Source organism: Equus przewalskii, chromosome 11, assembly GCF_037783145.1.
Source record: "Equus przewalskii isolate Varuska chromosome 11, EquPr2, whole genome shotgun sequence".
Classification (NCBI taxonomy): Eukaryota; Metazoa; Chordata; class Mammalia; order Perissodactyla; family Equidae; genus Equus; species Equus przewalskii.
In genome coordinates this window covers 22,049,547-22,067,214 of record NC_091841.1, presented here as the reverse complement: position 1 = coordinate 22,067,214, position 17,668 = coordinate 22,049,547, and the positions used below count along the sequence as shown (strand labels likewise).

General features: G+C 51.9%; 1 protein-coding gene across 1 annotated transcript; it reads right to left on the bottom strand.

Moving 5' to 3' along the window:
* Positions 1–5,538: 5,538 nt before the first annotated feature.
* Positions 5,539–14,962, bottom strand: MS4A15 (membrane spanning 4-domains A15). The gene is given in 6 exon segments (XM_008542653.1): positions 5,539–5,556; positions 5,559–5,651; positions 6,682–6,795; positions 7,154–7,246; positions 9,225–9,281; positions 14,738–14,962. Coding segments are annotated over 6 exon segments (600 nt in total).
* Positions 14,963–17,668: the final 2,706 nt, after the last annotated feature.

The window sequence follows — 17,668 nt, the reverse complement described above, 5'->3', positions numbered from 1 at the left end:
GCAGGTGAAAGATAATGGTGGTCCACGAGTGCTAGGAAGGAAGACGGGAAGAGTGAACTGAGTTGAGAAACCTAGAGTGAGGAGAGTCAGTGGAGGGTGATCATATCCGGGGCGGAGGGAGGGGAGGAACCAAGAATGATGTTCAGATTCTGCTATGGCAGCAGCCAAGTCTGTAGTGACCCTGACTGACAAACCGATGTGTTGGAAGAGGAGACGTAGATGTCTTTTCAGTGGGACATGAAAGGAGATGCTGAAGCTGGCTCAGAGAAGAGATCTGGGCGGGAGGGAGAGATTTGGGAGTTGTCAGGATAGTGACAGATGGTTCCATGAAAGCAGGGACTTTAGCCTGAGGAGGCACTCGATAAGCAGCTGTTGAATAAAATATTAAATGAAACCAAGGCAGCAGATGAGATCACCTAGGGAACAAGCAGAGTGCAGAGAGAGTCCAGGGTATGCAATACTGAAGCAATGGGTGGAGCGACTATCAAAACAAGGATTTAACAAAGCCCATTGGTTTTGGTGACGAGGAGGCCAAGGACAACAACGCTGGAGAGAGCAATTTCAGCGGTGTGAGTGAGAGGTGAGGAAGTAGACTCTGTTAAGGAGAGGAGAAAAATAAACCCACAGCCAAAGGGGCTTAGGGGGGTCAAGACAGGGCTATTTAAGCTGGGAGAGAAAGAAACACATTGCATTTTCACATTCATGAAATTTAAATGGGCAAAAGTGTAACTGTGGTGGACAGACTCCGAGGTGGCCCCCATCCCTCCCCCTCGACTGTGGGTGGGACCTGTGATGTGCTTCTAACTGATAGACTGTCACAAAGGCGATGCCAGGTCACTTCCATAATGATGTTTTTACATGAGGCTTCATCTGGCTAGTGGACTTGCTCTAAAGACTCTCTCCCTGGCTGGCCCTGAAGAAGTAAATGGCCATGGGCTGGGGCCCACGTGGCGAGGAGCTGAGGTGGCCTGAAGGAAGCTGACAGCTGACAGAAAGAGGCTGGAGCCCTTGGTCTCATAGCTGTGGGGAAATGACTTCTGCCATCAACTGTGCGAGCTTGAAAGTGGGCTCTTCCCCAGTCGAGCCCCAGATGAGAATGCAGCCCAGCTGCCACCTTGATTGCAGCCTTGTGAGACCCTAAGCAAAGGACTCAGCTATACCTGGATCGTGACCCCAGAAACTATGAGATATTAAATGCGTGGTGCTTTGAGCCATTAAATTTGTGGTAACTTGTTACATAAAAATAGATAACTCACACAGTAACATTTTTTGTTTCTTTGTTTCCAGCTTCTGAAAAATGGAGATAATTACATAAGATGCATAAATATGTACAGCCTGATGAATTTTTATCTATGTATACACCCATGTAATCATCACCCATACCAAGATCTAGAGCATTTCCCACGCTCCAGAAGGCTGCCTCATGCCCCGCTCAGTCAGTACAGCCAGCCTCTGGGGCAAAACCACTGTGCCGGCCACTATCACCATCAGTTGATGTCGCCTGTTCTTGAAAGTCTTATCAATGGAATGATACATATGTCCTTCTTTCACTCAGAGATTCATCCCTGTGTTAGATGTATCAGTAATTCTTTTCTATTTATTCATTTTTTGTGAATATGCCACAATTTATTTACCCATTTTATTGTTGATGAACATTTGAGATGTTTTGAGTTTTTGCCTATTATGAGTACAGCTGTCATTAAAAACTCTTGTACGTGTGTTTTGGTGGACATATTCACTCATTTCTGTTGGGTATATATCCAGGAATAGAATGTTGGATTCTATTGTGTGCTTTTCCAGGTCTCGCCAAACATCTTTTACAACGTGGTTATTTCAAATTATACTCCCACCAGCAATGTGGAAGATGAGCTCCCAAAACTCATCAAGACTTGTATAGTCAGTCTTTTAAATTTTGGCCATTTTGGCATGCTATGTATCTCATTGTGGTTTTAATTTGCATTTCTCTACTGCCTAATGATGTGTGTCAAATGACACACTTATTGGCCATTTTGATATCCTTTTCTGTGAAGTGTCTGTTCAAGTTCTTTGCCCATTTTCAATTGAGCAGTCTCTCTTGTCTTTATTTATTTTCAGGAGTTATTTCTATATTTTGCATATGAGTCCTCTGTCAGATATTATGTGTTTGAAAATCTTCTCCCAGTCTGGCGAGCATTTTCACACTTATGATGGTGTTTTTTGATAAGCAGAATTTCTTAATTTTAAGGAACTCTAATTTGTCAATCTTTTATTTTCTTTCTTTCTTTTTTTTGGTGAGGAAGATTAGCCCTGAGCTAATATCCACTGGCAGTATTCCTGTTTTTACTGAGGAAGATTGACCCTGAGCTAACATCTGTGCCCATCTACTTTATATGCGGGATGCCTGCCACAGCATGGCTTGATAAGCAGTGCATAGGTCCATGCCCGGGATGCGAACCTACAAACCCTGGGCCACCGAAGGAGAGTGCACAAACTTAACCACCATGCCACGGAGCCGGCCACTCAATCTATTCTTTCATAATTCGTGTTTTTTATGTCCAGTTTGAGAAATCTTTGCTTAGCCCAAAGTAATAAAGATATTTTCCTAATTTTTTTAGAAGCTTGTTTTAGTTTTCAAATTTAGGTCTATGACTCATCTTGAATTAATTAATTTTTACGTATAGCGTGAGGTAAGAATTAAGGTTGATTTTTTTTCTCTACGGGTATCCACTTGTTCCAGGAGCATTTATTGAAAAGAACATCTTTTCTCCATTCAATTCGGTGGAGCCTTTGTCACAAATCAAGTGAACTATATACGTGAGGGCCTGTTTCTGGACTCTCTGTTGATCTAATTGTCTATTTTTGCACTGAAACTGTGCCGTCTTAGTTGTTATTGTTACTGCTTTATACCAAGTTTTGCAACCTGGTAGTTTAAGTCCTATAACTTGGTTTTTCTTTTAAGATTTTCTTGAATATTTTAGACGCTTGGAACTTAGATGTAAAAATTAGAATTAGCTTGCAATTTCCCGCAAAACAAACTGTTGGAATTTTGAATGGGATCCTACTAAATCTATAGAAACATTTTGGACATAAAGGACATTTTAACAAAACTTTGAGCAAAATTTTAACAAAATTGTATATCTCTCCATTTATTTAGATCTTCATTAATGTCTCTTAGTAATGTTTTGTAGTTTTCAGAATTCTCTTTCTTCTTCATGGTAATTACTTCTCCAGCTCCCATTTCCTCTCAGTGGTGGAAAATTTAACTTTGCCGTTTCAGGATAACTTGGTCCCTTCCTGTGACTTCTAATCCACAAGCCACGATCTGTCCTTGCTGGCCTCTGTGGACGTGCAGCTCATCCCTGCTGGTCTCTCCCTGGTGGGCCCTGTCTCCACTCTTATTTGCTCCAAGGCTGCAGCCTCGTGCCCTCCACAGCTAACATCAACCTGCTCAGGCTCTTGCCGTTCCCTCTTGGGGACACAGAAATCTTTCTGATGCTTTTACTTACATCCACATGGGCGTGTAGGACTCCGTGTTGCGTGACCGGGCACAGCCCTGAGCCCTGTCTAACCCACATTCTGGCTCCATGAGGTCTGGACACGGGGCATCTCTAGGGACATGTCTTGCAGTCTCTCAGGTTCCAGCCTGGGATTCGAAGAAGCATCCAGCCCTTAATTCCTCCTAATTGATCTGTGGTTTTCGGCCCCACAGCTCCGGAGGGACTGAGTCAACAGGAGACAGATGGTGGCAATCCCAGCCTGAAGCTAAGCTCTCTTTTCCTCCTTGTCCTCCCTCCCTCCCTCCCTCACACCCTCCCTCCCTCCCTCTCCCTCCATCCAGAAACATCTCAAATCTCCTCTACATGTGGCAGGGAAACTGGTCTTAAACCCGCAAATGCATTTCCCTCCAACTCTGTACTCCGTGGTCTTAAACCCTCAGCTCTAAGTCCTCAAGATTCCTCTTGACTTTGAAAGCCAAAACTTGTTGCATCCCCCACCCCAACTCTGCACTTGCATGACCCTGGGAGCAAGTGCCTCCTTAAAGGGGGCCTCGCTAGCCCCACGCTCCTCCCAGCCCCGTAGCTGAATGACGCTTAGCCACCTAGCCAGCTACCCTCCTTTGGGAAGACCTCACAGAAGGGGCAATATTAAGATGGGGTTTTGAAGGAGGAGCAGGAGTTTGTTAAATGAATACACGGAGGTGCTGAGGCACGCAGTCTTAGCCCAGTCTTTGGGATGAAGAAACAGGAGGAAAGAGGGTAAGAGGTCACTTGGGTTTGGACCTGAGAGCCATGCGGTCAGAGCATGGACTCTGACATCAGATGAAGCCAGGTTCCAATTCTGGCACTGCCTCTTACTAGCTCGGTGGCCTTGGGCACATGATTTAGCCTCTCCGAGCTTCCGTGTCCTCAGCCGTAGAGAGTGGGGATATGAATGCCTGCTTATGGGGGCCCAGGTGGGGACAGAACAAGTGTAACGATCCAGCACACAGAGCCCAACACCCAGAGATGCCCTCTGCTGTGACGATGGGACGGCTGCCCAGGTCTTCTGATAAATTCGGGACAACCCTCTGAAGTTAAAAAGAAAAAGTCGTTGCAATGAGACCAGCTCAAAATGTAAGCCACACTGTTTATTTGCCTCTGAGGTGTGGTCCAGACGAGCCACCCACCAGGGCCTCCGAATACAGGGGGAGAGGCCTCCTCCACCCGGAGGCCCGGCCAGCTCACGGGGACCTTCACGGGCAGCCTCGCTCCTCAGGCTGGCGGGAGAGGGAGGGGTGCTGAAAGGCGCAGGGGGGGCCTGAGCCTCCTGGGGGAGGCTCCCTCCATCACTGTGCACCTGTGGGTGCTGACTGGGCGCACTGGGCTGGCTTCAGCCCTCCTCTGCACCCTCCCTCACCCTGGGAGATGGGCAGGGCTGGAGTCAATACCGACTCCATCCTACAGAGAAGGAAAATGAGCGTTTCTGGAGGCAGTGCGGGGACAATGCCTGACCTGGAACCGGGACTTCAGGGAGGCCAGGGGAGCTGGAGGGCCCTTATATGTCATCTGGTTCAACGCCTTAGTTTCCAGGTGGGAAATCGGGCCCAGCGACGTGGCAGCAGATTACAAAGGAGAGAGCTGGTCCTGGGGCCTGAAGACACAGGGTCAGGCAACTGCTGACTGCGTGGCCTCGGCAGCTGGACTCAGCACTCCCTTCTGGAATCTTCTGGGCTTTCTGAGCTTAAAGACCTCCCCAAAGCCTGAGAGTCAGCATAGCCTTCGACCCCGACTCCCACTGATCCAGGGTTTCCCCAGATGAGCAGAGAGAAATGCAGAGCAGCACATGGGGGCATTTCCGGAAGGGTGATGGGGCCCGGGGAGCTGAGAGACACACACTCCTGACATCAACGCTAGCTCTTTTAGGACAGAAACCACTTCGGGAAATGTGTGGGACAGACGTCCCCGGGAAATACTTCACTCGGACGCCACAAGACGTGAGGGTGGGAAGCGGCGGGCTCCCCCCATTATCAACGTAGGGGTGGGGAAAGGCTGGACTCCAACGGGCCGAGGGATCATCTACTCAGACGACTCCTTGGGCATGTATGCCACATTGTCATAGGCGGGGGGCGGAGAGGCTGCCGGGATGGGGATGTTGAAGTCTGCGCTGAAGGCGTTTGGCAGGAAAATGACGGGCTGCAAAGAAAAAGAAAACCCCATGAAGGTCCTACCAGGAGCTCGCGTCTTCGGGGAGGGGTGGCAATAGTGCCCCCTTGCGGGGATTCTGAGAACAGCGTCCTCGTCATGAATTCTTCAGGTCTGAACTAGCCGGCTCAGAACTGTCATCCGTTCGACTGATATTTCAAGAAATTTTTACGGGGGCCAACTCTGATCCAGGCGTTGGGAGTACAGCAGTGGAGAAAACACACAAAAGTCCCATTTCTCTAGGAACTAAAGTTCTGGAGTTCTTTCTGGTCGGTCCCCCACTGGTTCAAGACTTCCATACCATTGCACTGGCCCCCTTGTGGCCTCCTTGCCTCCAGCGCTCCCCCCCCCCCCCCCCGCCCCTCCGCCCCTCCACCCCTCCACTGGACAAACCCTCTTGACTGATTTCCCTGAAGCCAGCTCTACTCACCCTCCCCTTTGAGCAGATACTTCTCTGCTCAAAGACTTTTGATAACCTCACCTCCCATTTTGCACGAAGCCACCTCCCAGGCAGCACCCCCACACCACAGGCTGCATTTTCCCGCCCGAGGCAGCCTTTGCTCCAACTGGTTCCCCTGCCGCGAATGCCCTCCCCCATCCCCTTCCCATCTTCACGGTCCTCCAGCTTTTTGGACACTAAGCTCAATTTCTACCTGAGTCATGCTGCCCCTTTCTGATGCCCCCTGTCTCCCTCGCGGCCCCTGAACTTCTGGAGGGTCCTACTCATCCAGGTACAGCCCTCTCCCTGGTGCCCCGCGCCCGGGCCTTCGCTGCTTTGTATCAAGGCTCACAGAGCCGCTGGTCCCTTGGTGCTGGCGCCCCTTTGTGGCCATGAGGAAAACAGTCCCATCTACTTTCCTAATAAAGCAGACTTTTTTTGGGTCCTAGTCTCATTGCAGCCTAGTCCCTCCAGATTGCTTCCCAGAGGGAAGAATGGAGGGGCTGGAAGCAGAGAGCTTTCCCAGCCAACAGCTTCCCTGAGAGGCCCAGTTGGGGGTGGGTGTGCCGTAGAAGTACTCACCATGTTGGCTTGGGCGCGGGTGGCTTGGCACCCAAAGTGGGTGACAATGACTGCAATGAAGAACTCCAGGATGGTGAAGATGGTAAGCACGGCCAGATAGCCCCTGCCCACATCCTGGAGACCAAAAACCCACAGTCAAGGCAAGATGAGAATTCTAGAACAGAGGAGGAAAGGGGCCCAGGTGGACAAGAACTCACCCAAGGTCACACAGCCCACTGGTGGCAGAGCTGGAGCTGGAGCCAGGCTTCCTGCTGCCCATCCCGTGCCCTCCCCTTTGCTCTACCAGGCTGCCTTTCCATCTCTCCCTGGGGTAGGGCCCTAGGGTCAATACACTCATGGGGTCTATTGGGACCATGAGGCCCCGCGAACGCCCAGGCCTCCTGGTGCTACAAACTCTCGCCTCTGCCCGCCTCCTGGATATGGCTCTGCCCTTCTCCAAGCTTTCCCCTTCCTGGGGGCGTCTGACACACACCCAGTTAGTGACACCAAAATCCATGAGCAGAATGGCCGTCCCAGCAAAGGCCGCCGTGGCGCTGAGGATGTTCGTCCCCAGGCTGCTTCTTACCTGCGGGAGGCAGAGGGAAGGAGAGAGAGGAGCAGAGGGAAGGAGAAAGCACAAGAGGCAACAGCCCTCTCTGCCTGAATCTCCCACACCCAGCCCTCTGTGGCCGGGGGGCAGTGGCCATATGGATGTGCATGGCTGTGTTCTTGATGACCCCTCTCCTTCCCTGGGACCTCAGGAGAATGGCCTCTCTTACCTTCTGTCATCTTCTTGGAGGCTGTTAGGGAGAGGGGCCCATTTCCTTCATGGTCTCTCTGGGTGGGGTTTGCAGCAGGCTCCTCACCCACCCACATTGTGCCCCCACCCCGAGGCTGAGCACCCTGCAGGGGCAGCTGCCCCAGGGCAGGGGTCAGGGGAAGCCCCCTGCTGTGGACACCGAGGCCCAGTTGGGAGAGGTGTTGGGGTCATTTCCATGAGGTCCCAGGCAGCGGCCAGCAGAGCAAGGCACTGCAGACCCTGGCGGGGCACCAGGCAGGGCAGAAATGAGAGGCAGGTGCTGGGGGCCTGAGGTCGGGGTGGGCCAAACCCTCACCGGGAAGCTCAAGGCTTCAGGGCAGGTGGATCCCTGGGTGGTCCAGGTGACCACCCAGGGGTCACCCTGCCCATGCAGCCACAACTTGATGCTCTTTTGACCCAGTAGCTGATGCCTTCTGGTTAAACTGCCCTGGCTTTGAAGGGGGCACCACTGCAGGACCTACTCAGGTTCAAAGACCCCTGACTCCTCTTTTTTTATTTTTGATGACAACGAGGAGGTCATTGAGACCAGAGCAGCCTCTCAGGAAATGAATTGATTGATTAATTAACCCAACAAACTTCTCTGGAGCCCCTGCTGCCCACCAGGCACTGTTGGAGGTACTGTGAGCACGGGGGAGAGAATGTCAGGCCCCTGCCCTCCTGACTGTACAGCCTGAGGGGACACTGGCTTTGGTCCTGAGGGTCCCCCACGGCCAGTCCTGCCCCCCTATAATCCATTCTCCTCCCAGCACCTGGATAGCTCTCCAGAATGTACATGGGGCAACCATGCCCCTGCTTAAACCTTCTGTGGCCTCCTGTTGCCCTTGCAATCAGTTCTGAGCTCAGCTGCCAGGCCAGAGTCACCCCCGCATCTCCCTCCCAGCTCATCTCCTTCCACCTGGCTTTTTGCCCGCTGTAACCCAGTGTCCTGGCCCCTTCTGTGTCCTGTGATGCATGCGCTCTTCCCCAGGGCACCTTCCGCCCTGGGATGCTGGTCCCCGGGCTCCTCTGTGGCGGTCGCTCTTGGAACAGTGAGCTCCATGACAGCTGCTCACGGAGCCCTGACTGTCCGAGCTGGGCAGAATCACTCGCATTATCCCACCATTCCTTTTAGATTTTTCATTCTCTGTCATTAGCTTACTTGTTGGTTTGGTTTTTGGGTGTCTTACCAGACACCAGAATATAAACTCCATGAGGGAAGGTCTTGGCCCTGGGTGACCCTCAACGCTCCTGTTCAGAGCCTGCCTCGTCTCCCCGGTGCCTGCAGAAGGCGTGGGAGCCTTCCACAGTCTGCACCTAGCGTATCTCTCCATCTGAGTTTCTTCCCTCCCCAGACCCTTGCTCTGGCCAACAGAAACCACACATGGTTTCCATAGCGACCCTGCCCATGAGCCCTCCTTGCGTTCCCATGCCTCTCCTGTATTTCTGGATCCTGCCTGCCCACCAGGGCCCCGCTGAGCCGTCTCCTCTTCCAGGAGGGCCTCTTGCATCTGCCTTTTCTCTGGACGACCATCAACACTTCATTGGTGGACCCTCACTTTCTGCCCTGGAGTGTATTTCGAAAGCGTATCTCGGTTCTTCTGTATGTAGGGCAGGGCTGCCTGGTGTCGTCCTGCTCCTGGCACTCAGCAGGCCCCCAGGCAATGCTTGTTGAAGGAGCCGAAGGAGTGAGCGTATTTGGAGGCAGAGGGGAGTGGAATCCAGCTGCAGCGCAGCCCCCTCCCCTGGGCTCCCTGTTCAGACTTACCAGGCAGCTGGTGTGGTTCTTCTCGGCTGCCACTGAGAGGGACCCAGAGATGATGAACTATGTGGGGAAGAGGGGACCCCAGTGAGGCTTTAGCTGCGATACTGGGTAGGCTGCGTCGGGGCCATGGGTATCAGGGAGACGACAGTAACCTCTTGGCTGCTACCTTCGATGCCTCCTGGCCAGGCACCTTGGGATCTCTCTGTCAGGGTGTCCCCTGGTTACCAGGGGCTGCCGTCCAGGGAACTAGGGCCACAGCTTGAAGATGAACGTGTCCATTGACATCTTATTGTCAGAGCCTCATAGGGAAGGCTTTGTTCCTTCAAACATTCACTCATGAAACATTCACTGGGCAGCAGGTATGTGCCAAGAACATAAGAAAGCTGAGTAAGACAGACAAGATCTTGCTCTCATGGGGCTTCCATCCTAACTGGGGAAGACTGACACTTAGCAAATAAACATTAAGAAGTACGGGTGGTAGAGACAAGGGCTGTAATGATGTGATAAGCAATCACTGGGGCTACTTGAGGTAGAGCCATCAGGGAAGGCCTCTCCCAGCTGAGATGCAAAGGAGAGGATGCAGGGCATGTGATTATTTGGGGCTGGAGGGCGTGAGAGTGCTGGCTCAGAGGCTGGCCGCCAAAGATGGCTCCCAATGAACCCCGCGTCATTGTACCCATGCACTTGGCACTTGCCTTGTGTAATGAACCTGGGCTGGCCCCGTGACCGGCTTAGCTGAGAGAATGCAGGGGGAGTGGCACCAGTTCTGGCCCTGATGTTTAGAAGCCCTGGCAGCTTCCATCTTTGCACTCAGCTGCCCTGCTGGAGACACCATGGGGACAGACCTCATGGAGAGGCCAGTGGGAGTTTGCAGGGGCAGTCCTGGGGTTACATGGACACAGAGAGGACGGGGAAGGGGCTGCTACAGCTGTCCAGATGGTGTGGACCAGGTGGCAGTGTAGGTGGGGAGATGTGACCAATTCCAGGCTCTGCTTGGGAGGGCAGCTGATGGGACCTGCTGGTGGCGTGGATGTGGAGTGGGCAAGAGAAGAGTCTAGGCTGACTCGGGATGTCTTAGCAACTGGATGGATGGAGGGAGGTGCCATTTGCTGAGATGAGGAGATTGGTGGGGGGTGGAGAAACAGGGTTGGAATCAGGGTAGGAATCAGGAGTCGAATTTTGATATATGAAGAGTTGTCTCTTTGACATCAAGAGGCGATGTCAAGATGGACGTTGGATTTGGAGTCCTGCCCTCAGGGCTGGAGACAGACACTATGTTGCACAGACAAAGAAGCTGAGCCCCAGAGAGAGGCAGTGACCTGCCCCAGGTCACACAGAGGAGGCCCGGCTGGGACGACATTCCTTTTTCCTTCTTATGCTTCCTTCCTGGGATTTTGGGATTTTTCAACTAAGAACCCCTTGGATCATCTGACAAAAGCTATGAGCCTTCTCTCTAGAAAAATGTGCATAATCCACGTGTTCTTTCAGGGGTCCCCAGAGATCAGCCACGTGGAGACCCAGCCGAAGGATTAAATGTTGGAGCTCCCCCCGTGCTGCCAGGGTCTCCTGATGCTGATGTCTTCTATGATTGAAAAGCAGGGTTTTTTTTTTCCCTCTTCCGCCATTTTTGAAATCTTTACGGGCGTCTATGTATTTCCCGTCACAGCCTGGCAGGAGGGAGCTCAGAGAAGAAAGCGACACCTTTGTTTCTCCCGGTTGCAATTTCTCCCTTAGATCTTCCTATTGGCTGACATTTTCCCCCAACTTCGGTCACTACGGACTATTTGAAGGGCCAGGCCCGTCCTCATATCATGGCCGGGTGGCCATCTTTCTCCAGCTGTGTGTCAGCTCCTTTGGCCTCCCTTGGCCCCACTTTTGGAGATTCTGAGCTCTTGCTGGAGGCACCTGGCACAGGGGAAGAAGTCACTGTGCCTTGGGTTCAGGAACCACCATTCACTCGAGGGAGGTCCCCCTCAGGCAAGCCTCAGACTCTCTCTAAAGGGGGAATTGTTGCAAGTAATAGTCACCATTTGGTGCAGAATCAAGGGCTGGCAATTGGCTCCCACATGCATTAGCTCTTGATTTCCTCAAACTATGGGGCAGGCAGGGCCAGAACTATGGACCCGACTTTTTGATGAGGAAACTGAGGCTTGAGACTGAATGACTTGCCTAAGGGACTCTGTGGTAATGGGCGGTCCAGCTGGGAGGCTCACGTGCAGACAGGGACGTTGTAAACGCTAAAGTGCTCTCTTCACTGAGCTGATGACAATGCCTCCCTTGACTCTCCAGCAGGGGTGGGCAGCCAGGGTGGCGGGGGTGTGGGCAGAGGAATGGGCTTGGGGGCTTCAGAGCTGGTCAGACTCCCAGGACACGGAGCTCAACGGTGGGCTGGGACCCAGAGGGGCGCTGACGGGATTCTGCAAGCCTGGGTCTGGATGTGGGTGAGGCTTAGGACCCAGGTAACACGGGTGGTTTGTGTCCTTATCCCCCGCCCCCATCCCCTTCATCCCATCCTTCATGGGAGCCTTCTCTGCGCCAGGCTTTTTGCTGGGAGCTTTTCATACATTGGAGGGGGGTCTGGCTCAGGCTTACGATTGAGGGTTTGTGGGTAGGAGCTGGATTTCGGTTCAGGCCCCCGCCCAGCCCCCGCCTAGGGACGGCTGTGCCCAGGAGAATGTGGTCGGGGGTTGGCCGCAGTGGGGAGAGGTGAGCCTGGGCAAGGCTCCCAGGTGGCCCCGGCACTCACGCAGGCTCCTCCCCAGAAGGGGACGCCGCCTTCGATGAAGAGCATCCCCACGTGGCCGCGCCGGACCATGAGCAGCACACTGCCGAAGCCCAGGTGGATGAGGCCGCCTCCACACCGCCCTCTGCCGGCAGCCGAGGACGCGAACGGTCAACTACTCGGAAATAACCCCAGATTCCCTTCTTTTGAGAGACATCGTTACAACCACCAAAAAAGACAGTTTTAAGAAGGAAAGCCAGTGTCCCACAGCCTGCGGGACCCACCCTTCTGTTTCCACGTCTCTACGAGTTTGCATCCTGCTCTGTGCTCTGACCACAGATCTCAAGCATCGCTCTGCGTTGCTCTCTGGTTTTCTTCGCCCTCATTTCAACGACACAACATTCTCTGCGCTGAATGCCCCACCTTTTCCTTCCCCATCCCCCTGCAGCCTGCACGGAAGATCTCCTTGAGCATCTTTCTCATTTGAGCGTCTATCATTGACCCATCCCAGCCGTGTGCTCCAGCTGCCTCCCACCCGACTGAAATCCGGACTTTTTTTTTTTCAGAGGTGGTTTCCTAGCACCCCACTCATTCATTCTTGGAAGTGGGATGGTTTTCCCAAGGATGAGGATATGTGGGCTTCTGGTAAATCCTGTCACATTTCTTCCAAACGTTTTTGGTAACAATTGGATTCTAGAAGTGAGTGGAAAGAGACATGGAAAGCCCCAGAATTCAAACTCTGCCTGAACCAGGAGCCCTTTCCAGCTCCTGACTTCTAAATGGACTCCTCCAGTGACGAGCAGCTCACCACCCAAACCAGCGCGGTCTGCTGATGGGCAGTTCTGACTGTGAACAACTAGAATCGTGTTCTGGGGGCATGCGGAATATGAATGTCTTTCTAACATGAGTGCCAAGAATTTGGACATTTATAGGCATGACCTCTTGAATCTTCTTTCGTTCTCTCTTTGGCTGCAAGTCTTTCTTCTTTTCAGCTTCCTTATGGGGCGTGGTGTCCCAGCTGCCAATGCCGCTCCTTCTCTGTAGGTCCTTCTGCTCCTAGACCGCCACCGCCATGGCCGTCAGTCCTCATAAAACACAAACTGCTGATTACGGAGTGCCTGTCTACACTAAGCAATGTGCTGGGTATATTACGGACATTATCTCATTTAACCCCGGCATGATGAGGTAGGTATTATCATCCTAATTTTGGAGATGAGGAAACCAAGGCTCAGAGATATTCAGTAACTTGCCTGAGATCTCCCAGCTATGAAGTGGCAGGCCAGCGAACTCTAAAGCTGGTATTCTTCTCCCTGGGTGACTATCCCTAACACCTGCTTATAGTTTCCACTTTTTATGGTTTTCAACAATTTGTATAGGTCTTGTCAAATTCTTTTGGAGGTCATCGGTTCCCAGAGTCCGCTCTGAGGTTTCAGGATTCCAGCAATTCATAACTCTATCTTTGTTCACTGTCTCTAGTCTCTTCATGCACCCATGGACTTGGTGCAGCCTCCAGTGTATAGAATCCTAAATTCCAGAATGTTCAAACCAAAACTCCTGGATGCTACAGAGCAGTGGTGTTGAAAGTAGAACTTTACAGTCAGGCTGTCCTAGGGTGCAGGATGCCACTTACCAGCTGTGTGGCCTTGGGCCAGTGACTCAGCCTTGACAAGTTTGTTTCCTAATCTGTCCAATGGGAACTAGGATCCCTTGTCTCACAAGGTGGTGATGAGAATTGAAGGAGATGATGCACGCAAATTTCTTGTGCACCTCTCAGGGGCAACTCAATAAATGAGAGCTGTCATCATCATCACTATCACCATCATCATCACCATCATCATCATCACTATCATTACTTTCACTATCATGGTCATGACCATCACCTTCATCATCCCCATTGTCACCATCACCATCATGATCATCTCTATCATCATCACCATCATCACCATCACTATCATTACTTTCACTATCGTGGTCATGACCATCACCTTCATCATCCTCATCATCACTATCACTATGAGCATCACCATCATCACTTTCACTATCATGGTCATCACCATTACCTTTATCATCACCATCATCACCATCACCACTGCGTAAGCTATGTTTTCATCTTCTACTTGGAGAAAACTGAGGCCAAGGGACAAACTGAAGACACTCTATAAGTATTTATAGATGAATATGTGCATCTATCTATCAATTGTCTAATATTTTATTCCCTCCCAGAGACCAATATCTCCAGGCCATCTGAGATTGGAGATCTTACAGGCCAACTTCCATGGACTTTTAGCCCCACGGGAGCTGGCCCTGGCCTACCACCTCATCTTCACCTCATCTCCCTCCTTCCTTTGCTCATTGCATTCTAGTTATGTCCACGTTCCATTTTGTCTTTGAACAAGCCACACTCACTCCCACCCCAAGGCCTTTGCACTTGCTGTTCCTATTACCTGGTGAGCCCTTGTCCCCAGGCCTTCCCTTGGCTGGCTTCAGCCCAGCATCTGAGTTTTAGCTTAAATGTCATCTCCCCAGAGAGACCTCTCTTTCCACTCCTGCTGGTGTTGGCCCTCCCCCATCTGTCATTTTCGACCTCATTACCCTATTTGGAGTTCTCTTAGTCATTTGTTTACTGGATTTTTCTCTGAGCTCCAGTGGGGAAGCATGACTGGTGCATGACTGAATCCTAAGTATTTATCAACTGCCTCCTCTCCAAAGCATGCACAGATGATCCAGGGCTGGGGTGTCCCCTCCTTGCCCAGCACCTTCGCCTCGGATCCGTTGTCCCAGGGGCTGTTCTTACCCCTAGAGCTTTGGGCTCTCCGGTCAGGAATGTTTCCATGGGCCGCAGGTCTGGCGGCTGGGTGGCCCTTGGCGTCTGCGCCCCCAGCGGTGGCTCCTCGAACTGCACCACCCCGGGAGGCTGGCACATGGAGGTGGGCAGAATGGCTGGAGGTGGGCGGAGGCTGCTGGAGTTGCTGGGTGGGATGACGACAAACACGCCATTGCTGGCGGGAGCTGCGGACATTGTGCTTAGAGAACCTGGGACACAGAGGCTTGGGAGATAATAATGATAAGATGATGGTTACATAGAGCTCTATGCAAATAGAGCTCTATGCATATATTTGCATAGAGCTTTTTAGTTTATAAACTACAGGCCTACCTACCCCTGCTCACTGCAGCCCCCAGAGATGGCACCAAGATCTCTGACTGCCTATGGGGAAGCTTTACTCAGAGACGTGAAGGGATGTCAAAGTCAAGGGTCTCTAGGAAAGGCAAGGTCAAGACTTGACTTCTCCTCTCTCGGACCCTAGAAGCTATGTTCTTAACCTCTATGCTGGGTTACATAAAAGGACCTGCAAGAGGAGCACGTATTTAAACCTGCTTTCCCCAGAGAGGGCAAGTGACTTGCTTAAGAACACACAGCCAGCGAGAGGCAGAGCTAAGCCAGCAGGTATCTCTCCCCTGGTGTCCGGAACTCACGCTCCATTTCCTGTCCCTCAGCCTGCACTCACGAGCTTGTGTAAATTACCCACCGTGGGTAATTTCCTGCTGTGGGAGGCTTTCTTTGGCGACCCAAGCCATCACCATTAATGCAGCCAATATGCACAGATTATGCAAAGTTCACGTGTGGCTGGCCCAGAGGAAACACTTTGCTGAAAATCCCCCAGCTGTCGGGAGATGAATTTAGTAGGAAACGGCGGAGTGGTGAATCTGTGAGATTATACGGTGAAATTAAAACAGTCATCCTTCTCATCAGTGTTAATTGGTGCAGCACCTGGCTGTGGAGATAGAAGCTGGGATCTGAATCCTGGCCCCTCTGGTTACTGTGAGACATGGGGCAAGATGGCCACCTCCCAGCCTCAGTTTCCTTACCTGTAAGATGGAGATGATAACACCAGTAAAATCTCATGGGGTTTCATGTGAATTAGGTTGAAATAACACCCACAAACCTGATAAAAGCCATCCTTTAGGTGTGACTCTAAGCACAGAGTCCCTGCCCTCCAGGAGCCTAGAGTTTAGTTGGAGGAGCAAGAGAAGTTGGCAGTTCAGTCCAACAGACCATTCTTGAGTCTTTCCCAAGCAGCAAGCTAAGGGGCTGGGAGCACAAGGATGGATGATGACTGGATGTCCTGCTTCACAGCAGCTCCAGAGGTAGAGCAGGGCCACTGCCAGAGGAGAGGAGGGTGGAGGGAGGGGACCCTGATTTGACCCCAAATGTGGAACTCAGGGGTGTCTTCACGGAAGACATGGACCTAAGACGAGGCTCCTCAGAGGCAGCCGCTCCTCTCTGTTGCCTCTCTCACCCCGTGCTCCTCTGCTTTTCTCTTTCTCCTTCAGTCCCTGTCTCCTTCCCCACCCATTGACCTCTTCCCTCTCTGCCAGACATATTTGGGAAGAACGGACAGTTGCTGAGGTCACTACTAAAGATCGCCTGGTCTGAGAGTCCAAGAAAATGGGACGAGAGGGTGAGAGGGCAGAGAGAAGGTGAGTCTGGGCTGAGGAGGACCCACCTGGCCCCCGGGCTCTTTGCTTTTTGAGTGTGAATAGTGACCATGGGAGCCCTCATCTCATTCTGAGAGAGAGACAGGCATGGACTGTTAGTCGTGCTTAGAGATGAGGAAACAGGTTCAGAGACGGTGAGGGTGTCTCCCACATTCGCACAGCACCTCAGTGGAAAAACTGGGATAGATCCTGGACTCCCGTCTCCCAGTAGAAGGATGCTGACTTTGTGGGATTCATCCACTCCTGGGTCTGAATCCTGCCTTTGTCGGAATGAGGGGACCAATGCTTGTCCTCCACTGGGTAAAGCAATAGTGCGAAAATGCTCAGAGTTCACAGATGAGTCAATTAAAAACAAATGGGCACTGAAGGGGTCTGCCAACTCTCCGCTTCCTCAATCAGTTCATTTAAAGAAATCATCCACATTCTCGCCGTCATCTAGAAAGAATATTTCACACCTGAGAGGAAGGAAGGACATAATTTCAGGATAAAAGGACAGAACCTTTAAGTGGAACAAATTTAACTTGGTGAAAACCTTGTTGCTCTGACTGTGGAGTCGCCATTTCACTAGGACAGGCGAAAACTGTGCCCGAGACCCATGGCAATTGCTGGCATGTTTGTGGACATTCTCTGGGATTCCGAAGGGTCAGTGACTCAACCGGTCAGCTGGACGCTTCCTGGGCTCTGCGATGGGACCTGAGCAGCCCCAGAAGGGAGCACATGTGGAAGTAACAACATCTCTCCTGGGCAGATGGTGAGAAATGTGCTAAAACCGAGACCTCGCCCTCCTTAGGAGAAGAGAAAACACCTACAAAAATAGGCTGTCTGCTGGTCGGGTGGGTTAAGTGGCAATTGGGAGCATGAAGGTGTCACATAGTTCGTGAGACTTGCCATCTCCTCTCTCTACCCATCACCCCTGCGGCCACCACCAGCACTGCTGCACCCTGAGGCTGGGGACCACCCCTCTGTTGAATTCCAGAGGCCACCTGGCCCATGCCCTCAGCTACGTGTCACCCTGAGAGAGAACTCTTTTTTTTTCTTTACTAGCCAATCAGCCAGTGCACCCTGGACACTGATGCATATGTATCCAGGGACAGACAGGTGGAAGAGAGGGAAAGTCACGGTCCCCTGCCTCCAGGAGCTGGCGAGATACCCTCAGGGGCATGGCTACCTGTGACAGAGACCCAGGAAACACCCAGCCATCAACAGGAGGCGTGTTATCAACAGCTGA